This window comes from Rhinolophus hipposideros (assembly GCF_964194185.1).
Source record: "Rhinolophus hipposideros genome assembly, chromosome: 22".
Taxonomy (NCBI): Eukaryota; Metazoa; Chordata; class Mammalia; order Chiroptera; family Rhinolophidae; genus Rhinolophus; species Rhinolophus hipposideros.
Window position 1 is genome coordinate 24,785,200 of NC_138068.1, and position 27,494 is coordinate 24,812,693.

The following is a 27,494-nucleotide window of genomic DNA, read 5'->3' on the forward strand; positions in this document are numbered from 1 at the left end:
GGTCTGAGAGGCAGGAGAAGGCGCAGGGAAGACAGGACTCCGCGTGATGGGGTTGGGCAGAGCTAGCGAATTCTGTGTGGTCAGCTGCATTCAGAGTTTGAGTGTCCAAATCAGCTGTCTGACGTTCAGCAAGTTACTTCTTTGAATGTCAGTGTCCTCACTGTAAAATGGGATCATTGTCACCCCCTGCCTGGGATGTTCTCAGATTTGAATGTCCCACAGGGCACTAACCATCCTCTGGGTTCTTGGGGGTGGGGGGGGGCAGCTCAAAGCTGGGTGGATGGACAACAGGGCATTTATGAGTTTACCATTTTGCACTGCCCTCAAGTTCCTCTTTCCAACACCAAGTTCCAGAGCAGCCTGTTTTCAGCTCCTTATAGCTTAGCTATTTAGCAGACACTTATAAAGCACCTACTGTGTACAAAGCACCTCCCTATCAAGTGTAAGAGAGATTGTACCTGGAGTCCTGGGAGAGACTGCTGAGCCAGAGCAATGGAGCTGGTTGTGACTTTTCCTGCAGTTCCCTCACCTTTCCCCTGTCTTATGTTTGCTATTGCTGAGGGCCGAAATATCTGGCCTCCTGCCTAGCCTTCCTTTCCAGTGGCCTACATCCTGGCTACTGCTCAGGCTGTGGGTTTGAATCCGGCGCTCTTCCCCCTGCCCAAGCTCAACTTCTAGGACCTGAAAGCCCATATGCCAGCATCCACACAGGACATGGCCCTCCGGCCCTGCCAAGGCTTCTGTCTCTCCAGGCCAGACTCCACTGCTCCCACGTCCCTTCAGTTCTGGGGCAGTACTCTTACAACCTCCCTCTGGGCGCCCCTCAGATTTGAAGCTGGTGGAGTCTGGACCACTGCCATCCCCCCTTTCCTACTACACACACAGTGCTGTCCGCAGTGGAGGAACATACTGCCCCAGTGGATACAAGCCAGTCAACCTGCAGTCTCCCCATCCAGCCAAAGGATAGAGAAGTCTAGAGCTGCTTATGCCCCACTTCCATCCAGCATCAGCTGGAGACAACCCAAGGGCCAGTCCCATCTGGTAGTCTTGAGCAGTGCTTACCCAAATCCTCATCCTCTCCTCATGTGCAGAGTACTTTGTGGTACAGTTTCAGGGGCAGTCATTTTCACTGAGTGTGCCAGGACATGCCTGGAATGACATCCAGAACTGTCCCAGCCAGAGGGTCTGGGGCTGTCTGTTTGGGTCTCCCCTTTGTCTCCTACTTCAGCCACGAGCAGCCCTGCACTGACCCACATCTCCCAGTCCTACCCAAGCTACAAAATGTGGCTGAGAGCCCCTGGCCTTGAGAGACAGAGTGCATTTGTCTCAAGCCTTCCATGGAGCTCATGGGCCCCTCGGTTATCATCGAGCCTTGTCTTGAAGGAGATGGCCATGCATGGGGCTGAGGACATTTGGAACAGGCACAGCATCGTATCAAAGTGGGGGAGGGGTTCTTTGATGCCAAAGGCAGCCTTCTATTGGCTATTTGTTTCTTCCAGGAAGCCCCCACCCCATGGTCAGCTGCTTGGACAACACTGAAATAACAGCCTGATTGGTCTTTAAGAGAGTCAGGGAATCTGGATTGATGAGGATATAGAAAGAGAGATCCAGAGATGCCCTAGGCAGGAGCCCCCAGGAGAGGAGGCTGCAGGAAGGAGAGGCAGGCAAAGCCTCTGTGCAGGAGAGCAAGCCACAGCCCTGGGTGGCTAGGGAAGTTGGAGAACAGGAAGATATGAGGGTGTAGATCCCTATGCCTTTAAAATTGACCAGCTGGAAGAGGGTAATACAGGACCTGGGCTGGATATGACAAGGACATGCGTTAAGCTGGAAGAGAACAAAGTGCGAGGGGTGAGGGGTAATTAAGGGGAGGCTATTTGTGGAGGAAGTTAAAGTGTTTGAGCTGTAATCCTGTAGAGAGAGGCCTTGGAACAGAAGCCTACATATACCCCCAAACTTCATCCCTGACCACTTAACCCAGCTCTGCTCTGAACCCCATTCTTTGACTCTAACCTTGGTACCCCAGGGCCCATAAACATTTCTCAGCATCTCAGACTCCCAGTGGTTTTCCACAGGAATCCTGACCTTTTCCAGCTCTTGCTCATCCCTCTTCTTTGGGGCTACCTCCTAGTATTTGATTTTGTTGGATGTTCTGGTTTTGCTCTTGTTTTTACCTAGTCTGACTCTGTCACCTCCAGCCCTGAGAAAGGGTCTCCAGAACCCCCCAAAAGGCGAGTGTTGGCCCAGGACCCCAGAGGCTCCCAGCCTGTCGCCGGGCCCTGCCCTTTACTGGTCTCCCCAGGACCCTCACAGCCCCCAGTGAGGTCTGAGCCTGGTGCCTGGGTCAGCAGCCCACACGAGGCCCACTGCCCCTGCCAGGGCCCCGACTGGCTGCTCACTCTGGTGCTGTCTCCCTGTTGTGTCTCCCACTGCCTTCCCTGCCGCTCCTGCCCCTCCCTGCCCCGCCCCGGAGTCATGCCCTCTAGCCCCCCGCTGGCTGCTGCCTCCTCCATGTCCCTCCCGGCTGCTGCCCATACCACCAGCGTCTTCTCCTTCTCGCCTGTCAACATGATCTCCGCTGTCAAACAGAGGAGCGCCTTCGCGCCCGTGCTGCGCCCACCCAGCTCCCCACCCCAGGCCTGCCCCAGAGTCCACGGAGAGGGGCTTCCAGGTGAGCGGTCCATGCTGCCCCACTGTGGCCTGGTGAAGCAGCTGGGCTTGAGGGGCCCACTCCTCCCAAATCTCACCAGAGCCTCATAATGGTTGACCAGTTCTCCTTGGAAGGTGCAGAGCAGGGAGCTCTGCAGGGGTCTGTGAATGTCCAGTTGGAGAAGGTCAAAAAGCACCCCAAGGCCCAGCCCCCATCCAGTTGAGCCCAGAACAGAGACTCAATACTCAGAGGCAGAGAAACCTCATGTGGACTGCATGCTTTTAACGTGTACATCCACTGGAGGGGAGCACACACCACTGGGAGGGATGGGTTCACTCTCTGAATGGAAGGGAACTGGCCTTGGAGAAAGTTGAGCCCAGCTTCCCCTCCCTCGTTTTGCAGATGGGGAATTGAGACCATCACCCCTCCATATCCCATTGGTGAAATGGTTGTCATTTGCCTTTTATCAATTTCATCCAAGTCAATGTCCAACTTAACAAAGCCTTGGCCCTAACCAATAGTGTATAGCAAGTAAAAAAAAAAAGTCACATCTAGAGGAAGATGACTTTTAGGCTGGGCTCGTTAGATAATGCTCCAGGATGATTGAAAGGGCACACAGTCATTTGTTGCCTTGTTGTTCTTAACCCAGGTGTGTCTAGAGCTTAAGATGTGAGGGGTGGGGAGTACAGAGTGTCACTAATCTCTCCTGCCAACAAAGGGAACTATGAGAAGGGCTTAGGCAGGAGCAAGGGGTGATGGAAGTAATTAATTTCATGGAGCTATGGGAGGAAGGCATGCCTCTGCTGCTGCATTGGGTATCAGTGCTCCTGGAGGCTGGCCTCTTTCCTTTCCTGTCCTGGTACTTGGCCATCTGCTTCCTCACCTTGAGACAGGCCCTCTGAAGGAGGCAGGGCTGAGAAGAGGAGCCCAGAGTCATCTCTCTTGATTCAGGAAGCTAGGGCAGCAAATGCTTATGACTGTACCTCCTTAGAGGCCTGAGGGTCACGCGTCACCTAACTGTAATGCTGGTTCCAGACCAGGGCTACATGTGGCTCACTACCTTCAAGGCTCTTGATAGCTCTGCACTCAGAAAGTGTTATATTCCCCATATACTGGACCAACCCAGAGAGGTCAGGCAGATAAGGTCCCCAGGCTACACATGGCTTATGGCTCCTCCCTTGCTTACCACAGACCAGCCTTTTGAGGATTCTGAGAAGTTCCACTCTCCAGCCCGGGGACTTCAGGGCCTGGCGTACTCCTAATGATGGTAGGTCTCTCTGACTGGCCTTGCCTCCTCCCCTGGCCCTGAAAAGCTCTTCAAAAGACCTTAGCAGGGGTGGGGAGCTGAGGTCCCTCGCCAGGGCCCATCTAGACAGCCGTCAGGGCCACAAAGCTCATGCAGTGGCCCAAACTGAACAAGTGTAGAGAAGTGTCTTCCTGTTCCCTTGCAGCCAGCCTTCCTCCAGGACCTTCTCTCCATCTCCCTACCAGGTCTACAGGTCTGGCCCCCATTGAGCCCGATTGGAGGTGCCTCCAGGATTCACACCCATGTCCTGAATGGCAGCACAGACAGTTCAAGGGCCAGGGCTGTGGGTAGACCTCAACCTACAGGCTTGAATGGGGAGAGGACTTCATCCCCATGCTCAAGGTCCTCCCAGCCCTACAGGCTTCTTTTACCACCCTTTCTTGGGGCTGGTCAGAAGCCCCAACACTGTGTGGATGCTCTTGGCAGGAGAGCATCCTGGGGAGGTACTGGGATGTGGGACCTCATTGGCTGGGTCCGTTCCTCTGGAAGAGATGGACTTTGTGCAGACTAAGGGCATTGGATGACAGGAGCACAGGAAGGGGACTGTGGGAAAAAGGAGAGCTCAGGGAGAGGTGGCCTAGGAAGGTCCCATTTGCGTTGGACCCATCTCACCAGCCCAGCATCTCAACTTCTCTCCAGGGCAAGGGGGGGTTCCCAGCAGCCTCAGGAGACCTTCCCAGGCTCCCATGGAGCTTCTGATGGCTGCTTTACCCCATGGCTGCCCCACCCTCATTGTGGATTGCACACTCATGCTTGCCACATCATGAATCCCAGTGGGGGCTTCAGGCATGGCGGGTGCAAAACGGGTGCAGGCCCCCTGAATTGTGGGTCTTCCCCCCAATGGATGTCTCATGGACTCTGGCCCCCACACATATGACTTACTGGTCCCATAGAAACATGGAATGGGCCCAGCTGCCCCTGGCCTCAAACTTCACTCTGCTGAGGTTGGAGAAAACAATAATAAACACAGATGCAGGTGGCCACCCGGCCTCTCTTGCCTGCTTCCTTGGCGTGGATCTACTTTTCTTAGTGGTTCTGCAGCTCTCATGGGGGCCCCTCCAAACCGTATCCCTGGGCAGCCTTCTTACACCTTGGACTTTTTCAACAGCCCCAGAGTTTAATTGAGCAAGTATTCCCTGCCCGGGTCTGTTCTTGGATACTGTGGGGGAAGTGGGAAGCAGGCTGGCAGGCCTGAGGACCCAGAACACGGGCTCAGCCCTGAGAGCAGAATCTGGCCACTGAGCACTGTTCCCCAGCTGTCTGCCCAGGACCAAGATGGGAATTGTCTGCCCCCAAGGTGGGAGTTGCTGGGAACCACAACAGAGCAAACTAAATACTACCCAGATTTACACAGACTCAGAAGTAAGATCCTTCCTGACCAGAGGCTGCAGGGCCTCACCTGAGCTGGGCAGAGTAGCTTTTGGTTCCCAAGGTTGCTATCTGAGCAAGTCCCAACTCCCTACCCTCCTCCCCAGGCCTAAGCACCTTCTGGCTCTCCTAGAGTTTGGAAGGAGAGCTGGTAAAGGTATAAGATTCCCGGGCTCAGTTACTCCCTCCTGGGGTGAATCCCTGTCATCCCCCAGGCATGTCCCCTAGACCCGAAAGTCTAGCTGGCTGACCCTGGAAGCCACTTTTTTGACCCACTGTCCAGGGAGCCCAGTATCCAGCCCCAAGCCTCAGACTTTCTTCTCTCTTCTCCTGGCAACACTCCTTGGCCTCTGGAAACCCTGTCCTTCCCCAACTCGTGCTCATGCCTTGCAGCCCTCTGGACAAATACGCTTGCTAAGGCGGATGGGCTGGTCCTGCCACTTCCTTCTCTTGTGTTCTTGGCCAATGTCTGGGACCCAGTGCCTTCTGGGTAGCCTTCTGGTCATCCTGCCCTATCCTCAGTGCTCACCTGTTCTCCCCCTCAGTTCCCATTTCCAGCCTGTATTGCAGAGCCCTGGAGCCTGCCAGCCCGTGCCCTGCTCTCATCAGGCTCTGAGCAGCTCCCAGTGCCTGGGGCCCTCCCAGGCTGAGCACCTGCAGAACTCTAATCTGTACTGGATACAGGTGGTTACTGAACAGTGGTCATATTCTGGTTCCTGAGATGGGTCAGGTGCCGTTGGGTCAATTGATATGAATGAGATGTACTATCTATTCTCAAAGATCTCTCAACTACTCAAGCAACCATTTGAATCAACACTGCCCACTCCCTGGTCCACAGCAGGCAGAACTAAACAATTATGATGTTTGCTATGGACTGAATTATGTCCTCCCAAAATTCATACATTGAAGCCCTAATCCTTCCCCCGCCCCTCTGTGACTGTATTTGAAGATAAGGCCTTTAAGGAGGGTGATTAAGGTTAAATAAAAACATGAGAGTAGGGACCCTAATCTGATAAAAACTTGTGTCCTTGTAAGAAGAGACTCCAAAGGTCTCTACACCATGTGAGGACACAGTGAGAAGGTGGCTGTCTACAAGCCAGGAAGAGAGTCCTCATCAGTAACCAAATCATCTGGAACCTTGATTTGGTCCTTCTAATTTCCAGAACGACAATAAAATAAATTTCTGTTGCTTCAGCCACCCAGTCTATTGTATTTTGTTATGGCATCCCAGACTGACTAATACAAAGTTCTTTTCCATATGTCTTAGTTTGAGTTCCCCTAGAAACAGAACCTAAGGCAAGTTTCCTGCTGGAGAACTCAAGGAGATGGTGTAGAACACACCTCAGAGTTGTTCCATATGACGGGTGAAGGAGCTGTATTATTTATATACCACATTCCATCAGTCAGTGGTTGATGACTTCTGGAGGGAGACATAGAGGAGCACTACCTTCCTGGCACTTCCGGTCACCCCATGGATGGTAAAACAGGTCCTGGAAGTTAGAAAACATTCTCGGGCAAAGAAATGCAAGTGTTGGCAGATGGAGTCAGACAGGTGTACACTGAAATGTGAAGATGAAGGGATATGGGTGGGCGCAACAGTGTCCGCCCTGGAGGTGGACCCTGACAGTCAGCTTGTGGAAAAGAAAGTTGGTTTTTCTGTACTTGAAATAAGTTCAGAGTGGGTGTGAATTTTCCTTTATCTGCAGGTCCCACCTCTCCTGAGACCAGGTGACAGAAAATCTGCCCAGGATGTTTCTAGTTGAGGTACCAAGATGCTAGGTGACAAAGGGGCCCTTCTCAGTATCAGCCCACCCCTGAGCTTTTTTCCCACAGAGCCAGTGGGCGTGGGGGTAGGATAGGGGTCAGACACTTGGCCACTCACCCTTCAGAGAGAGAATATCTCCCAGAAAGCCTCTGCTTTCTTCTTATATATGTTTTCCAGCAGAACCAGGCTGCTGTATTCTGCATCCTACCCTGTCAGGCTGCATTTACCTAACAAGACCCTCCATGGACTGGCCTCAATGATTCAAAGGAAGCCAGGCAGCCGCTAGACCAGACCTTACTGCTAACTGTTCTGCAAAACATCCTCCCTAGCCCCACCCATATTGGTGGGGCTCTTAGCTTCTTCCAAAAAAAAAAAAATCCCAGAAAAATGGAAACTCCTGTGCCGTGGGGAAAGAGTGGTCTTTTCAATAAAAGGCATTGGGTCAATTGGATATTTGTATGAAAAATTAAACTTGGCCTCTACCTCACATTTTACACCGAAACCAGTTCAAGATGGATCATGGATCTAAATGTGAAGGCTCAAACAATAAAGCATCATGCCCTTGAAAGGAGACTACAAACTTTTCACCAAAGTAACCTCCAAGGTCTATTTCCCCACCACACAGCCAATTTTAGAATTAAGCAATCATTGAACATGGTTGAGGTGGTTCAAATGGACCCCCAAATCTATTTTCTCTTCCCTAGGATAACTTCTCCAAATGGGATCTGGAGATCACCTCAGTACTTCACCCTGCCATTCCACCTTCTGCTACCTTCTTGGAGAAGGGGAGAGAAAAACAAAAACAAACACAAGTTAATCTCTTACTCAGTCATTCTACCTTGATTCAAACCCATCTCTCCCCAGCTGGACTCTTAGCTTTGGGTACCCCCTATTAGAGTTCCAGAAGAGTTCTTGTGGGCCATCTGTCCAGGAGTTTCTGCCTCCATTCACTTCCCAAAGGGGAAAGTGTCCAAACCTCCCTGCCTTGCCTCAGCCTTGGTGGTGAGAACAGAGTAGCAGCCCCCAAAGGGATGGGGGCTGCTGGGTTGAGAGCTGCAGGGTCTGCCAAAGAGAATGGGTGAGACGGTTCTGAGTGGTTTCGAGTACACAAACCCTCCCCCACCTTCCCACCCTCACTGGAGACAGAATGGAAGAGACTTCGTGGCTCTAAAGATGTAGAAGAGCTTCCCAGCAGTACAATAGTAGAGACAAGATCTTTTTTTTTTTTTTGCACATTCCATTTGGCTATTTCATTCCTTGATAGAGAATGAGCCAAGTGTTTTAAAGGGAAAGGAAAAACGCAGTTAAGTAGTAGGTCTGCTGCTCCTGGGGCCCAGCATCCTGGCATCTTGGTTCTCCAAAGCCTTTCCTTCCCCATCGCCTGCCAGCCAGGGAATGAAAGCTGCTCCTGAGGCACCGCTGGCCGTGCAGTAGGCCCCTCAGACTAGGCTGTCAGGACTCCTGGGCTGAGCTGGCAGAAGCTGCTGAGGTGCTGGGTGAGGCCAGGAGGGGCTGCCTCCCCATGGCAGACTTATGAATGCTGCCTATCTGGCACTGTGGCAATGGACACTCCAGAGCCAGGCAGTCATCCCGTGAGTCCAGTTCCTGATTTCCTGCCTTAGGATGGAGTGTCAGCAGGAAAGCCCTCCGGCCTGGGTCCCTGCCCCTGTTGCTTCTCTTCGGGTTCTACCTGCACACATCCCCCCACTCACCCAGAACCTGAGTCTACTTTCAGGTGGGTGGGGGAGGGTCTGGCCACTTTCCTACTGGCACCAACTCAAGCCCAACCAGCTTTGGCTTCTGTGGTGAAGATTGGTTTGTCTGGGCTGCTGCCCAGGCCCTTCTTGGAGTCTGGCCCAGAGGGTCACCTTGCCAAGACAAACTATGGCTGCCGGGTGGAATGTGGTAGAGCGGCTGCTGAGCACGCCCAAACTTGGCAGGCCTGTCAATGGTGGCCCCTCTGTGGGTTCCATAACACAGGACCCTACGGGGTCCCCAGAGTCAGGACAGGCAAGGAGCAGGTACCAAGAGACTGCCAGGTATCTCTTTGCTTTTTGTTGAGTGAGGTGGAGACATTCCCTCTTTTGGTCTCACCTGAAAACCAAAAGTCCATAATCAAAGCTGACAGAATTCCTCTAAACCCACTTCCTCTGGGGAGCGGCTCAGTAGCAGAAGGTGGGGAAGATGGATTACAGAGAGGCATGTGTGCCTGTGTGTGTGCACGTGTGGAGGGGGGCTGCCAGAGCAGGAGGAAGCCCCCCAGCAAGGCCTCTTCTTCCCTTAACAGCCCAATATGAGGGTGTTCCATTGCCATTAAATCCCCCACACACCCCATCTACTCAGTACTTGCCATAAGCCCTTTCCTGAAGCCAGAGCCTGAAATGGGGTTTGGGGAGCTCATAAAAGTGCTCTCTGGAAGAAAAAAGGGTGAGGGAGGCAGGACAAGGCAGGAGAAAGTGCTAAGCATGAATGTGCTCTCAGAAGGAGTCTAACATGATCCTCTGAGAGCTCTGAAGCATGAAGGGCACCATAGTTAGACCTTCTCTGTGTCAAAGAGATGGCTATTAACACCCCTGGCACCAGTCATTGGCTGCAGGCTGCCAAAGTGGGGTGGAGCATGGAACCCCTGGGTGAAGCATCTCCCATTTGGCCAAGAGCAGTATTTGGGGGAAGGGGAGAGCTGTGAGCTGTTAGCAGCCAACACTCCCCACAGTTGGGGGATGGATGCACTAGCTGACAAGGAGGGTTTGGGCGGGACACTAGAGCTTCCACTATACCCGTGCACCTAGTACCTCCAAGAACAAGGCCTAGACCTTTGCTTATGACACCATGACTTCTTGTGGCAAGGACTCCCCTTCCGTTTCAAGTGGGGCTTATAGGGAGTGTCCTGAGCCACTGACAGACAAAGGTCAGGGATCCACCCAAGGAGGTCTGATGAGGCCGGGCAGAGCTTTGCAGAAGAGGCGGACACATATAGTCAGTGGGACAGTTCACTCAATAGTGGTCACTTCCTGGTAGGGAGTAGGTGGTGTCTCCATTGGCTGCTGACTGGCCATTGCCAGTCAGATGTCTCTGAAAGCCGACCCACCTTCTCGTGCTTGTCCTTGTCCCTCCCCAGCCCTGGTACCCAAGTAAAGCCCTGTTTCCTTTCTCTTCTATCTCCCAAATTCGGTGACCCTCAGCTGGTCCCCAAAGTAGGAGGAGGGGTGGCCGTCTTGCTGTCCCTCTAATCTCTTTCCAAGGTTTATCTTGGCATCAATTCCTGCTTCCCTTGGGCCTTCCCTTTTGATGCTCACGAGCCAATTTCCAAAGCAAAACAAAAAATACTGAGCCTGCTCTGTTTCTCCTTCTGAATTGCTGGGACAGTGATCTTAATTCACCTTTGGGCAATGTGGACACTACTGACTGACGAGGAGGAAGAGCACAGAAATGAGAAAAGAGAGGAAGTGGGACGTTCAAGGGGAGGTGGTACAGCGTCCAGAGAGTAAAGATAGCTGTGGGCTCTGGGAAGGTGAGCCTGCGAAGGGGGCCTCAGCAGGAAGCTGATGGGAGGAAGGATTAGGAAAAAATAAAGAATGTGTGGAAAGAACTTTATGCACCAAAAAACAAATAAAACAAACAAGAGCAGTAGAGACTCACTTTAGAGAAGATGGAGTAGATGTACCTTTTCCTATTCCTTCACTAAGTGTAACTTAAAACTCTAGACATTAAATATAAAACAAATGTAAAAAGACTCTGAAAGGAGGAGAAAAGGAGGCATATTACCTGGGGACCTCAGTAGCTGAGGAAAGATGACAGTGAGTTCTCTGGGTTTTCTATTTGCCTCATATATCCCAGATTTGGAACTGAAGATACTGGCAACCCAGAAATGCTGATAGGGTGCAAACAACAACAAAAGGCCCCCCACCCCCCAAAAAAAATGCTCTTTTTAACCAAGGGACCAAGAAAGGAGCAACATTTTAGACAAAATGTGTCTACTCCAGCCACACCCCCAAAGCAAACTGTGGCTCCACCTACACCCACAAAAGCAAAGGCCCAGTGGGAGCCTAAACTTCCAACCACCGAGGCTGCAGTGAGGTATCCCAACACTCCATCAGAGTGATGTCAGAGGAGACCAAGTAGAAAGCTGAGACTTTCGTTCCCACTGGCTGTAACCCCACTCCACCCACGTGAAAAGCACATGAGTAACCTGGATTTCCACCCTACTCAGCAGTAGCAAGATGCCTCTCACTCTCTCTGCTGGAATGGTGTCACAGGAAGCCTAATAGAGAGTCAGGATTTTCACCATGGACCACCGGTGAAAGACCCCCCCCCAACATGGCGTCAGTGAAGACGACACTTGGAACCAGACTCCTACCTCTGCCCATCAGTAAAAAGGACAACCCCCTGCCCCACTCCCCCCATCCCTAGTCCCACCAAAGGACCAAATTTCAAAGACCTTTGGCATGGACCAAATGTTTCCATGGACATTTTAGATAGGACCAAATGTCCTTCAAGGAAAAGGACATTTGTAACTTCAAAGTTCTAAGAAGCCTGAGTTGGGTCACTCTACTATGTGTGCTCCCCTAAACACAGACTTTAGTGAGTAACATTAAATTATGAGCCTGTGGCTTTTATTTCCTCCACACCACTTTCACAAAATTGGGGGCATATAGCTTGAGACTGATCCACCTTTGTCTTCCTCTCCATGGATATCAAATAGCTTTCATCTCAAGCATATGCTAGTAACACAGTATCTCTGTTCAAATTAGAAAAAGATGTCCTTTCCTCGCGTTAAAAAAAAAAAAGTTATGTTATATTACTTATTTCTTAACAATAATAATTAGGACAAACATACAGAAGCACCTGGTCCCTCCCAAAGCCTTTTGTGTCACTTGATATATGGGCTGGAGCAGTATTCCTAGATGAAGAATGTGTTGTCTCCAGAATCCAAAGAAGCCACCAGACACTGTACTTCCTTCTTTGGGTGGGGATGCAAGATGCAGCAATTAGTCCCTTATTTTGGAGGAGATCCAGGCATGCCCTTGATTACTGGATCCCATAAAACTTTATCGAAGGGGCAGTTTCCTGAATCTTCTTAGGGTTTATTTCCCACCATGTGGAGTGCATGTGCCTTACCAGAGCCTCTAGTGTGCTAGCATGTCATGCTCATCCTGCATAATGTGCATGATGGCAGCGATGTAGAAGACCATTGTAGTGTTCTGCACGATGGTCCAGATAGCTTCGAACTATATTATGATAGACACTGGGAAAGTTAACCTAGCCCTAGGGCAACACTCTAAGTGAATATTTTTGCCCATTCTACATGAAGGAGAACTGTTTCTGATCCTCTTTTCTAGTTGGGATGGAATTCTAACATGGGATTGCACCATATTAACAAACTAAAAAAGAAAAAAAATGCAATCATCTCAATAGATACAGAAAAAGCATTTGACAAAATTAATTAATTTTGTCAAACATTAATTCCTATAGAAATTCTCAGCAAACTAGAATTAGAAGGGAACATTTGGAACCCGATAAAAGGCACCTATAAAAACCTAATACCACCTAACATCAAATGAATGTTTCCCTCCTAAAATCAGGAATGAAGCAAACATGTTCACTCTCACCACTCCTGTCTAGGGTTTCCTGTGCTTCTTTGATCTGCAAATTTATGTCTTTCACCAAATTTGGGGATTTTCTGCTATTGTTTCTTAATTCCTACTTAATATAGTACTAGAAGTCCTAGCAAGTGCAATAAGGCAAGAAAAAGAAGTAAAAGGCTTAATATTGTAAAGGAATAAATAAAACTATCCCCACTCACAGATGACATGATCGTCTATGCAGAAAACCCTAAAAAAAATTTATTTTTTTAAAAAAACTCCTAGAACCAATAAGCAAGTTTAGCAACGTCACAAGATTTGAGATCAATATACAAAAATCAATCACATTTCAACATACTAACCAGGAACAACTGGAAAATGAAAATTTTGAAAATAGAACCTTTATGTCACAGATTTCATGGCTAAAACAACAGAAATTTATTTTCCCACTGTTCTGGCTATAAAGTTCAGGATCAAGGTGTTTGACTAAGATTGAACACGGCAACTTGAGCTGAGCTGCCGCTGAGCTCCCAGATGGCTCAGTTGGTTGGAGGCTCTCAACCACAAGGTTACCAGTTCAACTCCTCGACTCCCCTCAAGGGATGGTGGGCTGCACCCCCTGCAACTAAAAATGGCAACTGGACCTGGAGCTGAACTGAGCCCTCCACAACTAAGACTGAAAGGCAACAACTTGACTTGGAAGAAATCCTGGAAGTACACACTGTTCCCCAATAAAGTCCTGTTCTCCTTCCCCAGTAAAATGTTTTTTAAAAAAGAAAAAAAGATCAAGGCATTTGAAGATTTGGTTTCTCCTGACGCATCTCTCCTTGGTTTATTGATGGACTCCCTTTCACTGTCTCTTCACATGGCCTCTTCTCTGTGCATGCATGTCCCTGATGTCTCTCTCTCTTCAAATAAGGACACCAGACATATTGGATTATGGCCCACCCATCTGACCTCATTTAACCTTAATTACTTCTTTAAAGGCTCTATCTCTACATAGGAACTATATTCAATAAAATTGTAATAACTATGTACGGTGCCAAGTGGGTACTAGACTTGTCAAGGGGATCACTTCATAAGTTATATAAATGTCTAATCACTATGCTGTACACTTGAAGGTAATATAATATTAAATGTCAACAGTAATTGAAAATAAAAAAATTTTAAAGCCTCTATCTCCAAACACAGTTCAATCCAAGGGTCTGAGGGTTAGGACTTCAACATATGAATTTGGGGGTGGGGTGTGGGGAGGGGGACACAATTCAATTTGTACAGTACATTTACAATAGCTCAAAAAAGTGAAATACTTAGATATAAATCTAACAAAATATGTGCAGTATCTGTGTGCTAGAAACTACAAAATGCTAATGAAAGTGATCCAAGAAAACCTAATAGAAGGAAAAACATACCGTGTTCATAGATTTGAAGACACAGTACATTAAAGATGTCAATTCTCCCCTATGGTGACCTATAAATTTAATGCAATTCCTATCAAAATCCCAGCAGGATTCTTTGTAGATACAGACAACCAAAATCTAAAATGTGCTAGAAAGGTTAAAAAAAACACCACCTAGAATAGCAAAAACAGTTTTGAAAAAGAAAAACAAAAATGTAGGATTCTCACTAGCCCATTTTTTGTAGGGTTTTGTGTTTTGTGGTTTTTTTTTATATAGTTTTTTAATGTGGTAAAATTTACCATTGTAAGCATTTTTAAGTATACATTAAGAGACATTAAGTATATTCACAATGTTGTGATGCTGGAAGTACTATCTATTTCCAGAACTTTTTCGTCATTCCAAACAGAAACACTGTACCATTGAATAATAACTCCCCATCCCTCTCCCCCTGGTCCCTTATAACCTCTATTCTACTTTCTGTCTCTATGAATGTACCTATTCTCAGTACCTTATATAAGTGTAATCATATAATATTTGTCCTTTTGTGTCGGGCTTATTTTACTTAGCAAAATATTTTTTTCTAATAAGTTTTGTCTTTATTGGAACTTGTATCAGAATTCCATCCCTTTTCATGGCTGAGTAATATTTTATTGTATGTGTATACTACATTTTGTTTATTCAATTTTTGATGGATACTTGGCTTGTGTCCATCTTTTGGCTATTATCAATAATGCTGCTATGAACATTGGTATAGAAGTATCTGTTTGAGTTTCTGCTTTAAAATTTGGGATGAGGAATGAAATTGCTGGGTCATTTGGTAGTTCTATGTCTACCCTTTTGAGGTAATACTAAACTCTTTTCCACAGCAGCTATAACATTTTATATTCCCGGTAACAATACGCAAGGGTTCCAGTTGCTCCACATTATTGCCAACACTTGTTAGTTTCTCTTTTATTGGTAATAGTCACTCTAGAGGGGCGCTATCTAATTGTGGTTTTGATTTGCATTTCCCTAGTGAATAATGATGTTGAGCATCTTTTGATGTACTTATTGACCATGTGCGTATCTTCTTTGAAGAAATGTGTTCAAGTCCTTTGCCCATTTTTTAACTGATTTGTTTTATTATTGTTGTTGAATTATTTTTTTATACACACCTATATATATTTTGGATATTTAAATTCCTGTAAACACTTTCTCTCATTCTGTGTATTGTCTTTTTATTCTCTGGTAACGTTTTTTGATGTACGAAAGTTTTTAATTTTGATGAAGTCTAATTTATCTATTGTTTCTTTTGTTGCCTGTGCTTTTGGTGTCATATTCAAGAAATCATCGATAAATCCAATATCATGAAGATTTTTCCATTTCTTCTAGGAATTTTACAGTTTTAGTTCTTAAGTTTAGATTTTTGATCCATTATTTTGGCTAATTTTTGTATAAGGGTCCAATTTCATTTTTTTGCATGTGCATACTAGCCAATTTTAAGATGTGTCACAAAACTACAGTAGACAAGACAGCGTGGTATTGGTGAAAGGATAGACACACAATGCAACAGATTACAAATTCCAGAAATAAATCCACACAAATTTGGTCAACAGATTTTTAACAAAGGTATAAAGGCATTTCAATGAAGAAAGAACAGTTTTTTCAACAAAAGAAACTAGAAAAATTGGACTTCCACAAGCAAAAAATAAACCTTGATTTACATAAATGCTAACTCAAAAGAAATTCCATGTTTTCCCTAAAATAAGACCTAGCCTGGCAATCAGCTCTAATGCGTCTTTTGGAGCAAAAATTAATGTAAGACCCGGTCTTATTGTATTATATTATTTTATATTATATTATATTATATTATATTATATTATATTACATTATATTATATTATAGACCGGGTTATATATTATAGTAAAATAAGACCCAGTCTTATATTAATTTTTGCTCCAAAAAATGCATTAGAGCTGATTGTCTGGCTAGATCTTATTTTCGGGGAAACACGGTTATAATCTAAATGTAATATGTAAAACTAAAATTTGCAGAAGAAAACATAGGGAAAAATCTTCGTGATTTTTGGTTAATCAAAGAATTTTCAGATAGGATACAAAAAGTACCATCTATAAAAGAAAAAATGATAAATTGAACTTTATTAAAATTTAAAACGTCAGCTATACAAAGAACACTATTAAGAGAATAAAAAGACGCGCCATAGATTGGGAGAAAATGTTTGCAAATCACATGTGAGACAAAGGACTTGTATCCAACTCTCGAAGCTCAAAAATAAGAAAACAAACTACCAATTTTTTAAATGGACAAAATAATTCTCTATTTTTTTACTTTATTTTGTTTTTGTCCCTTGCCCATGGCGTGTCGCTTCTCTCTTGCTGCTTTCAAGGTTCTCTCTTTGTCTTTGTCTTTTGACAATTTGATTCTATGTCTAGATGTGGATCTCTTTATCTTGTTGAGAGTTCAAAGCTAAAGCAAAAATATAGGAACAGACAAGAGATTAGTGCTTGCCTAGAGTTGAAATGAGAGGAGAGTCTGAATACAAAGAGGCAACACAAGGGAATTCTTTATGTCTCTGTCTATGGTGGTAATTATAAGAATCTATACATGTGACTCACTGAAGAGTACATCAAAAAAGTGGATTTTATTGTATGCAAACTTTCAATAAATGAAAATGGATACTTTTTAAGTACCTAAAATGTTCATACAAAGTTCAACATATGTTTTTAAGTGAACACCAATGTACTCTCACTAGGTAAAGAATATTGCTAGCACTCCAGAACCCCTCCATGTCCTTTTCCCTGATTGTTGCCCCATTGCTCCCCCAGAATCAATCACTGTCCTGAATTTATCATAATCATGTCCTTGCTTTTCTTGATTATTTTATCATGCTACATCCATTAACAATATAAATCGGGCCGGCCCGGTGGCTCAGGAAGTTGGAGCTCCATGCTCCTAACTCCGAAGGCTGCCGGTTCGATTCCCACATGGGCCAGTGGGCTCTCAACCACAAGGCTGCCAGTTCAATTCCTCAAGTCCCGCAAGGGATGGTGGGCAGCGCCCCCTGCAACTAAGATTGAACACGGCACCTTGAGCTGAGCTGCCACTGAGCTCCCGGATGGCTCAGTTGGTTGGAGCGCGTCCTCTCAACCACAAGGTTGCCAGCAAGGGATGGTGGGCGAAGCTGAACGGCACCCTCCACAACTAAGATTGAAAGGACAACAACTTGACTTGGAAAAAAAAAAAGTCCTGGAAGTACACACTGTTCCCCAATAAACCCCTGTTCCCCTACCCCAATAAAAATCTTTAAAAATATATATATATATAAATCAATTTTTCTTTTGTGTTTTGCTTATTACACTCAAAATTGTTTTTGTGAGAGTCACCCATGTTGTGTATGGATAGCAGTGGTTCATTTTCATTCCTGTGTACAATCCCACTGCATAAATGTACCATATTTTATTCTTCTCTTGATGGACATTTGAGCTGATTCTGATTTGGGTCTATTGCAACTAAGGCTGCTGCTATAAGCATTCGTGTACATGCACCTTTTTGCACATGTGTTAGAGTTTTTCTATAGTAGACATTTACACCCAGGAATAGGGACATCTATGTCTAGATCATGCTAAAATGTTCTTCATCTTGTCAACTACGTCACGTGGGAAGCAAAGGCAAACACCTCTAATGACACATTCGTGTACAGACACAATTATTTGGAGTTTGCTGGAGGGCACTTCCAGGCAGAGTTGGAGAATGCATTTATTGTCCCAAAGTTCCTGTATCCAAAAGGTGGGTTGCTATGCCAAGCAGGGCTGTTATCACTCATAAAAGAGCTCCAGGACAGGAGCCCCTTCTCATTCTACCTCATGTATTTATGAGGGAAGTAGGAAGGATACGGGAACCCCGTGGCAACTATGCAGCAAAAGGAAATTTCCGGCCATGGGAATGTCTTGCTAGAAGTGGAGAAAATCCAGAGCTTGGACATCAGCTAGGGGAGTTCACGTGCCATTTCAGTTATGCTGAACTAGCTGAATTGAGACTACCCAAGGGACAAACCTGGCTGGGTTCAGTTGTACCGTTATGTAATGTTACTTTCTGTCTCTGGTAATTTTCTTTGCTGTGAAGTCAATTTTATCACATATTAAGATAGCCACTCTTGCTTTCTTTTGATTAACGTTTGCACAACACATGTTTTTTTACTCTTTTACTTTCAAGGTACCTATATCTTTATATTTGAAGTGAATTTGTTATAGTTTATAGTCGGACCACATCTTTTAATCCACTCTGCCAACAAGCTGTGCACTGATGAGCATTTTTCACTATGTATGTTAAACTTTGATGAAGAAAAACAAATCTTTTTTCAGAAAAAGTCATGCTGTACAACAGGAGTTGGAGGTGGGGAGGAAAAAAGCAGAGAGACGGGAGATGTGGCACTAAATCCCTCATGGTGATCTGAGATGGAAAATATGAGAGAAAGGCAGAGAGAGACACCTCAAGAAACAAAGACAATGCAACATCCCAGCACTAGGCAGAGCTGATGTAACAAAAAGGTACATGGACGTCTTTGTACCATATTTCATCTATTAGTATTTGCCTGGTTCCTGCTCTTGCAAGCTCTTCTCTGAATAGCAGGGGGGCTGGGAGCCTGGAAACTCCATTTTGTGAGCTTCCTTGCAAGCTACATTACAGTTAGATTTTGCCAGTGGACTTCGTACATTAGAGATTAGAAAGTGGAAGGGTGAAATTATTCTGTTTCTGGCTCTAGCCATGGCAGGTGACCACAAGTGACCAGAGGTGGCCCCAGGTCATTGTGGGCACAGGCACCAACATCAGCCAATACAGTCTTATGAACTCCAGACCAATGGTGTTCTCAGCTTCCTGAATTCTAAGTACAACTCCCTCCTTTTTTCTCATCCAGCCTTCCCGACACCTTTATATCTAATGTCCAGCATTAAATTTCCCTGTTTGAAATGCCTAGAATGGGTTGTTTTCCTGACAAGACACAGACTGACACATAACTTCTCCTTCGGTCTGAAAAAAAAAAAATGAATCAAATCCTATCATTTACCAACACTCTCCAAAAATGGCGGGTGAAGCAAATTCATATGCTCAGCTGTTCATTTTTGGTTCTCTCCTTAGAGGTGTACCTGTCTGTACCCCCATACTTGGCCCACCTCCCATCTAAAGTCCTAGAACCATCACCTCTATTGCATCCTTGACCATTTGAGTCTCGGTTGATCTGCACTGCTGTTATTTCACATGTATGTTATTTCACATGTATGTATCTCCCAGCTGTGCTCCCACAGCAACCAGCCTCCACCGCGGCACACCTCACATTGTATGGAACTGCCCCCTCTCGACTGGGAACCTCAGAAGGTTGGATGGGTACTGCTTATCCTTGACTCCTTGCATGCTTGGCACAGAGCAGGTTCTTCCAAAAGGTTTAACAGCACTGTGTGGAGCCTGCTGCAGAAGTTGATGGGCTGATGAGATGAGCTGTTCTATTAAATCCTATTAATAGTATTAAGAATACTTCTGGTTCAAGAAGTATCCAGGTGGGGTCCTCTTTCTACACTATTTCTCTGGAAGTCAACTGATGAGTGTGTGAGTGTATGCAGAATAGGATCAAGGAGAAGCTGCGGCCTGGCCCCAGGGGGAGGATCTGGGACATAGAGATTACAGGACCATTGACTGAGGGGCCAAGTAGCTTTAATAAGCCCAAGCACCTCTAACCCACTTTGTCCCTCCCTTCCCACTCTCAGTCCCCCTCCTTCAGTTCTGGACAGGTCCAGCCTGCCCAAGGCTCTGGAGCTCTCCAGCTGGAGGTGTTAAACCTTCTGCCCCCTCAGCCGCTCCAGGCGCCTCCGAAGGTCTGGGGGCACCTTGGCCCCCGCTGCCAGCAGCTCTCGCAGTCTCTGTTTGGGAGTCTTGGTAAGGTGGAAATTGCAGGGGACAGGGCCCTCTTCAAAGGTGACCCGGCAGCTCCGTGTCGCTGAGTGGTAGCCCTCAGCGCTGGCAGTCACCATATAGTCCCCTGGGGTCAGCAGGCGCCAGTAATCCCCGCCCCAAGCTAAGAGAAGTGAAGGGCAAGATCAGGGCCCAATGATCCTCAGCTTCTGCCCCAACCTAAAGCCCTCCCATACCTCTACCATGGCCTCCTCTGCACACACACCCGTTGTCACGTCATGGTTAATCCCGTCCACGGCAATGACAGCGTCAGCGATCCCAAGCTCCGTGTCCTTGTCCCGAACAATTCCCGCAATGCCCATGCGCACCTGTGTGGGAAACTGTCATTAAAACCCTTTCCCTTCTGCCGGAGGACATGACCTTCAGCTCATTTTCTAACTCTGTTGCCCCATAAATGTGATAAAAGTGGTAAATCTTCTACATTCCTAGATGACAATACTCTGGTAAAAATATCCCCTGCTGATCAATTGCATCAGAACCAGGAGAACTACAATAGATCTCTAAGGCTTATCTTAGGGCTTCCCCGAGTTCAATGACCCTTGTGATGGGCTTATCATTTTGGAACCCTTGGAAGTTATACGTATGGATCCATTGCAAGGGATACGAGTTGCTGTAGAATATGACGGGTCTGTGCCACAGCACTTCCTGCACTTGCTTAATGTGAGTCATTTCTGAGAACAGCCCTCCTGAGAATAGCTCTGGGACAGCTCTGTGGGGTCTACTTCTACTAACAGTATCTGACACTGCCCTGCTGGCAAACTGTGCTTCCTGTCCTACGGCCCTCCAAGTCAACCTGATGGCCCATGGCATCTAGTGAGTCAGAATGCTCAGCAGGACCTTAGATGACCCCTTGGTGGGAGCTGAAACCTGAATGGAAAGCAGGCAGGTCGGGAGCAAGATGAGTAGACTGGGGGTGGGGATTTGAGTCAGACCTGTTCCAGGTAGGTGAGGAGGGCATCTTTGTTGTTCTCCCACTCCTGGGGCAGCTCATTCATGTGAGGGAACTTGTCACAGGACAGCTCCACAGTGATCTCAAAGCAGTTGGTGTGTAAGTAGCTGAAGTCATTCATGCCTATAGGGGAACCACAGACACTGGAGCCCAAGGGGGCAGGATGGGAGCCCCATCTTCTTGGTGCCCTTTTCTGGGAGACACTCCCGTGGAGGAATTGACACCAGAGCTGTACGTGACAGCAGACTGTCTTATTGGGGTAGGATTATGGGGACAGGGCTACTCCACCCTCAGGCACATACTCCCAGGGACTGTGTGCCAGTCAGCCCCGTTGATGACGTTGCCATACAAGGAGAAGTCCTGGCTGTGGCAGGGTCGGCGATCTGGGTCCTGCATGGCGCGATTAGTGCCAGCATAGACGGTGCTCAGCCAGCGAAACACAGCATCATCCGGGGTGGGCGTGAGTTCGCGAGCAGCCCATGGGGTCCGAGTCATGTCGAATGGGTAGGATACCACGAGCTCACCCCCGTGGAGGTTGGCGCTCAGCACAAAGGGGATCCGTTTCATCCAATCAATCACTGCCCATGTTTCCGGAGCCACCTGGACAGGGGCAGGTCAGGAAGGGCAGAGACAGAGACAAAGGGCCCCAGGATGGCCCTACACCACTGCCCCCAGAATACTCACAGTGGCATTGGGCAGCGTGTAGTAAGTGGGCAGTGGCAGGTGATGGTTGGGGACAGTGTCAGGTACCAACCCATCATCCTCTGCTTCCCACAGTGGTGTGTTGAGGTCAGCAAAATTATGGTTAAGGTCAATGCCTTGCTGGTTCCAGCGGCCCTCTGCCCAGCCCACTAGCTCTGAGCCCTAAGAGGAAAGGGGCTTGTTCAGCCAAGCAGCCTCCAGGCACCAGAGAAGAAACAGCGTGGCCCTCGTGCCAGGTGGCCTACCCGGTGGAAGGCAGTCTCATAGCCATCAGGGTTCATGGAGGGCAGCAGGTGGATGCGTGTCTCTGTGAGCAGCCGGGTCACCCGTGGGTCCCCTCGCAGGAACTCGTGGCACAGGAACTGCATCAGGAGCAGGAGCAACTCCCGCCCCAGGGCCTCATTCCCATGCATGCCAGCCACATAGCGCACCTCAGGCTCTCCTGGAAGCACACAGGGGCTCACAGCTGGCTCGTGCCCATGCCCTTCCCCATGCCTACCTCTCCCACCCCACCTGCCAGTACCCAGCTCGTGCTCCCCAGGCTGGTCTGACATTTCCATCACATACAGCTTCAGGCCCTGGTTGCTCTTCCCGATGCTGTAGATGCGGGTGATGTTGGGACACTGCTCGTTCACTTGCTTCATCAGCTGGTGGGGCGGGGGTGGGGGGCGGAGTGTGGCATGGGAGGATGAGAACCAGGGGTCAGACCCCATGTGGCCGTGGAAGGACTTATAAAAGCCAGTAGTGGCCCACAAAGAGGGGGGCACCATGGCACAATACAGGAGGGGACCAGCAGCAGAGGGGAAAGCTCAGACAGGGGAGGCGCCATAACAAGGGGAACCAGAACAGAGTTTAGGGGCTAATAAGGAAGAAGTGTGAAACAGCAAGAGTGGGAGGAGGGACATGAGGGCAGTCACGGCACGTTATGCCCTGGTGGGAAGGGGACCTGAGATACGCAACCCCTCCCTCCTGGGTCACAGTTATGTCTGACCTTCCTCATGGCCTTATAATTGTGATGCTGGAAGTCCAGAGGGTCAGGGGATCCCAGTGCAGGGGCCTCAGGGAATAGGCCATTGGGATCTAGAAGAGGATGAGTTCATGTTTACCATGCGTTCATGGTAAACATGAACTCACCCTCCTCTACAGGTGAGCGCACAGTGGAGGTTATACCCTGCCCGTCCAGCCCTTGTCCTACTGTCCACCTGAGACTGGGCAGGCCAGGATCTCTGCCCGGAGGCAAGACGCGCCTCCCTCGAGCCAGGTCTGGGGCAGCAGGCGAATGAAGCGGGCCACTTGGGGCTCAGGCAAGAGGTTCAGCACTGGTGTCTCTTGGTCCGAATTGGCAGGAAATACCTGGGGGCATCAAGTCCTTTGGTGGGGCTGCTCAAACCCCAGCAACCTGGTCCAGGTCTCAGGGAAGGTGCTCAGGCCTCCAAACTCCCCATCAAACCCACCCTGGTGGGCTCAGCTGTAGACTTGCACTCAGCGTCAAACACAGACCCTGGCCCATAGCCCCTGCCAAAGGACAGCCCTGGGTAGCCATGCTTTCTGGCTGAGTCACAGCTCACTAGACCAATATGGCCATGTGACTCAGGAGCAGCCACTTCTAAAATCGGCCAGGACCCCACACATCAGCTTGGTGTATAAAGGGGTCCATGGGATGGACAGGTGAAAGGTGATGCAGGGACCAGAAACCCATTGTCAGAAGGGGTGTTCCAGCGGGAAGCTGTGGCATGAAGTGGCACCCACCCATGGAAGAAGTATTTGGGGAGAATGCAGCCATGTTCCAAAGCAGCCTGGCTCCCAAGGCTACATGCGTGGCCCCACCCATCCTGACAACAATCACTTTTCTCCTGGAATGCCCAAGTGGGCATCTGTTCCTTATGCCCAGAGAAGCCCCAGCCCAGCCCAGCCCAGCCCCCTACACTGGGCTGGATGCCCAACTCCCAGCATAGAGGGTCCCAGCCACCCATTGTATCACGTACCGCGTCCATCCCACTGCTGCGATTCCTACTCCCCCACCAGGTGCGACTGTCATTGCTGAACTGGACCTTGTATGAGGTGACCCAGTCATACCTGAAAGGAGAAGTGGGGGGAGATTATCGGTAGCCTTCAGGACTCCCACACCCCAGCCCTTTTGAGTCTGCCCATGACTTCCTGGCCGTGGGTTGGCCTGCCTTACCTCCAAATAGAGCTCCTGCCCTGGGTGATAATGCCTGAGAAGCGAGTGGGGTGCTTAGCATCTACCTGAAGCCACGGCTCAGCGTCCTGCTGCTCGGCACACCAGGCCCCATCATACAGATCACCATCCTCCAGGCCTGACTGTGGGCAGAGGACATGGTGATCAGAACCACGTGGGCAGTATGGGATGGGCCAAGATTGGGGGAAAGAAGGTTCTAGGGGTTGCCTTGCTCTGAGCCAGGGTGCTGACCTGGATGTTGAGCCGTCCTCGATGTGGTCCAAGACCATAGGACTGGCTGCTGGATGCCTCAAGCTGGTTATCTGAAACTCGCAGAGACTCCAGGCCCAAAGGTGGACAGCCTGGGGAAGGGACAGAGCAGTGAGACAAGACCAGTGAGAGAGTGGTCAGGGCAGATGGACAGCTGAGTCTAAGCTTGCCCGTGTACGGGGAAGGCTGGGGACATGCCTATGCCTATACCTATGGGTTCAAGAGTTAGGTTAGTACATATGTGCCCCAGGGGCTGCAAATTTAGGCAGAGCCCCTAGAGGGGTGGTACCTGGTTCCTGCTCCTTGGGGAGATCAAGGACCCCTGCAGGACTGGTGGTCACCACTGGCCTGGCAGTCGCCAGAGGACTGGGACGAGTTAGCTTCTTTCGCTTCTTCGTAATAACCTTTTTCTTCTTGATGATGCGAATCCGGACGTGCTGTTGTGAGGTCCCTGGGGACCGGGAAGGCACAGCACCAGGGGAGGGAAGGATAACATTAAAACGCCAGATGGAGAAGTCTGCCAGCCCAAGAATGCCTGTAAGCCCACAGCAAGCCCCACCACAAGTATCTAAAGACGAGCATGGACTTAATGGCCTGCACAGTCTGACCAACCTACTTCTCTAGCCGTTTCCTTGGGTCCTTCTCCTTCCTGACATGACCACATGCTTGGCCAGCCTCCTCTGACCCTCTCCAATGCAGAGCTACACCCAGCCACTAGAAACTATTTGATTGCTCCAAAGAGCTGAGTTTGGTTCTTTTCCAAGCCTTTGCACTGGCTGTCCCCTCCCCATTATACCACCCACCACCTCTGATTTTATTGCCAAATTCCCATTCTTCATCACATCTCAGATGCCCTTCGAGAAGCCTTCCTTAGCTCCAGGCTCAGTCTCCAAAAGTCTCAGTGCCGCCTCCATTATTGCGTCTGCCCTCTGGGCTGTGATATCCTGTCCTCAAATCCATGTCTGCCTGGGTGCTCAGGCCTCCCAGGGCTGGGCCTGCGTCCTGCTCACTGTTCAGCACAGGGCCTTGCACAGGGCAGATGCCACAGTTTCCCACCCACCCAATCTCCACAGGAACCTCCAGAATGTGTCTGGTGCCCCTGTGCCTTTAAACATGTGGTTTTTCTTCTTGGTTGCCTTCCTCTTCAGCTCTTCTGATTCAGAGATGCTCACTCTTTATGAGCAACAACATTGCTCATTTGCCTCCTCTGAGAAGCCCTCCTTGACTGCCATCCCTCCCTAGACAGTGCCCCATTCCTCCAGGCAGCCTCAGTGCTCTCCCTCTTTCTCTAGTTCCTTCCTTTTAGCCCCTACCCTCAAGCTCTCTCCTACACAGTCTTGCTCTGAACCTCTTAGCGTCAATGCCTTTGTCCACACCTTTTACTCCCCTCCTCCTGGCTCTGGTCTCAGTTTCCTCATCTGTGAAAAGGGAAGGTTTGGGGCTGGAAGAGGCAGCATCTCAACTGGCTTCGGGCCCAGGACTGCTGACTTGGTCTGGCCTGGAACTGGGGCTGCTGAGTCAGCATCCATTGCACAAGGCGGAAAGAGTGTGTATGTTTGTGGTGTGTGTGTGTATGTGCGTGTGTGTCTGTGTGTGTGTGTGTGTGTGGTGGGGAAGGGTCGTCACACACGGGACGGGTGTGTGGGGCAACCGACCTGAGGGAGAGGTGGGCCCTAGGGCCGGGAGATCACCGTTATCCTTTCCCGCCGGCGGCGGTGCCGGGCTGCTACGCGGGGTCGAGATCCGGGCCTCGGTGGTCGCAGACGGCGCAAGGCCCAGCGCAGAGGTGCCGGGCGCCCCCAGACCCTGACCGACGGCAGGCGCGAAAGCGGCCAAGGCGAGCAGGAGACCCCACATGGCGAGGTCCACAGGTGGGAATGCGCGGGGCCCCGGCGGTCGGTGGGTTCGTCTCTTCCTGCCGACTGCTCCGGAGCCCCCCGCCCCTTCCTGCCGCAGCCGCACGCCCCCGGAGGCCTCCGGCCCGCCCACAGCCAGCTCGCCGGCCTCGGACCCGGGAGGGGAGGGCGGGGCGGAGCTAACCTGGCGGACCCCCGACGGGCTGCCGAAGGTCACCGCACTCACCGTCCATGCCCCTCCCTCTCTGGCCTCCCTCCTGGGCTGCCCTTCACAGTCCGCAAAGCCCCTCGGCAGCCTCGATTTCAGTGAGGAGCTTTGACCTGTAGTGGGCACCTACTTTGTGCCATGCACTATTCCAGGCTCTTCACACGTGGCCTCTCAATCCAACCTCATTTTACAAACTGGTAAACTGAGGCTCAGAGCGGCTATTGACATGGCCAAGACAGCAACGCTGGAAACTCGGGGGGAGGAAACTACAACCCAAGAGGGACATCCAACTAGAGCCAGAGGCTGCCTACCTAGGCGGGTAGGACAGAAAGAATGAGGGGAAACTGAGGCGGGGGTGGGCTGGGGGACGGGAGGAGGGCTGGCCCTCCAGGAATCTGTCTGACAGACAGCCCAAGGGGCCCAGCCAGAGGCGGCGCGTCCCACCACCACCACCCCAGCCCCGCCTCCCCTCTCTCCTTTCCCGCCCTTCCCCTCCTCCTTTGCTCACCCGGCTGCCACGTTCTGGTATTACATAATCCAAGGAGAGAAGCCCCAACCGATACCCAGCGGGCTGGGGCTGGGTGGATGGGCTCAGGCTTGATGGGCGTCCTTCCCTCTACCCTTTCTTACCGCCCCTGCCTCATTCTCCTCCCGGGACCGGCAGCCCTGGGTCTCTGTCCGCGGGACTACACTCATCCCGGGATTCCAGAGCCAGAGCGCAGGACCCTACCCATCCCCTAGAGACCTCTTTAACTCCCCCATGCTAGGGGTCGCCTCCCCAGAAGAAAGGAAATGCATCCAATAGGCGCCTCTGGCCAATGCTTGGCCCTTGAAAGGAACTCGCAGGAAGATACTGCCATCCCCGTGTGAGAAGCGATGCCCAGAGGTGGCCAGGAATCCTCTGAAGGACGCCGAGCCGGGAGCAAGTATTTTTCGCAGGGCCGTTATCTATATAAACAATTTGAATCACCCAAAGTCAGCGTCTCAGCGCCATTCTGGCAATCCTATGTCTCAGGATCTCTGGAAAGAAATACTGGCCCACGCTCCTGGAACTGAGACCACCACCAACTCGGGCGATTTCACCGCGCGGCCTGGAGCTCCTCAAGCATCTGGTCCACCCCACTCGCTCTGAGTAGAGAGCTCCCGATAAGGGAGTAACCCGGACAGGGCCCTCGAGGGTCCCTCTTCTGCCTTGGAGCGACCCTCCTGGACCGTTAGGTCCCAGGTGCCTGAGGGGAACTTAGAAAAACTCAAGGTAGGCGCGCCAAAGCCGAGGCTCCCTAAAGCACAGGGCCGAA

The 27,494-nt window shown here is 49.5% G+C and overlaps 2 protein-coding genes across 8 annotated transcripts in view; one reads left to right on the forward strand and one right to left on the reverse strand.

Moving 5' to 3' along the window:
• The window catches only part of EBF4 (EBF family member 4), a gene marked incomplete at its 5' end in the record, with an annotated part of 54,086 nt that extends 47,564 nt beyond the window's left edge, over window positions 1-6,522 (forward strand). For 2 of the 6 annotated variants that reach the window (XM_081034303.1, XM_081034307.1), the window contains 3 exons: window positions 2,471-2,668; window positions 3,839-3,914; window positions 6,357-6,522. In XM_081034303.1, the coding sequence (XP_080890429.1) occupies window positions 2,471-2,668; window positions 3,839-3,909 (269 nt within the window). In that variant the 3' untranslated portion in view covers window positions 3,910-3,914; window positions 6,357-6,522. Of the gene's footprint in view, window positions 1-2,470; window positions 2,669-3,838; window positions 3,915-4,098; window positions 4,969-6,356 lie in introns of those variants that run through there. The other 4 variants (XM_081034305.1, XM_081034306.1, XM_081034302.1 and 1 more) reach the window with 4 other exon arrangements.
• A 13,236-nt stretch (window positions 6,523-19,758) lies between these two features.
• Window positions 19,759-26,004, reverse strand: CPXM1 (carboxypeptidase X, M14 family member 1; the record flags this gene model as incomplete). Of its 2 annotated transcripts, none has more annotated exons than XM_081033759.1 (14): window positions 19,759-20,135; window positions 20,238-20,340; window positions 20,965-21,104; window positions 21,284-21,581; window positions 21,666-21,845; window positions 21,929-22,125; window positions 22,207-22,330; window positions 22,675-22,763; window positions 22,886-23,036; window positions 23,669-23,759; window positions 23,866-24,005; window positions 24,115-24,224; window positions 24,422-24,583; window positions 25,824-26,004. In XM_081033759.1, the coding sequence occupies 14 exons, from the start codon at window positions 25,987-25,989 to the stop codon at window positions 19,894-19,896; spliced, it is 2,193 nt and encodes a 730-aa protein (XP_080889885.1). In that variant the 3' UTR covers window positions 19,759-19,893. The 2 variants fall into 2 exon arrangements, with proteins under 2 accessions (XP_080889885.1, XP_080889886.1); XM_081033760.1 differs by having other exon boundaries at window positions 25,788-25,989.
• Window positions 26,005-27,494: the final 1,490 nt, after the last annotated feature.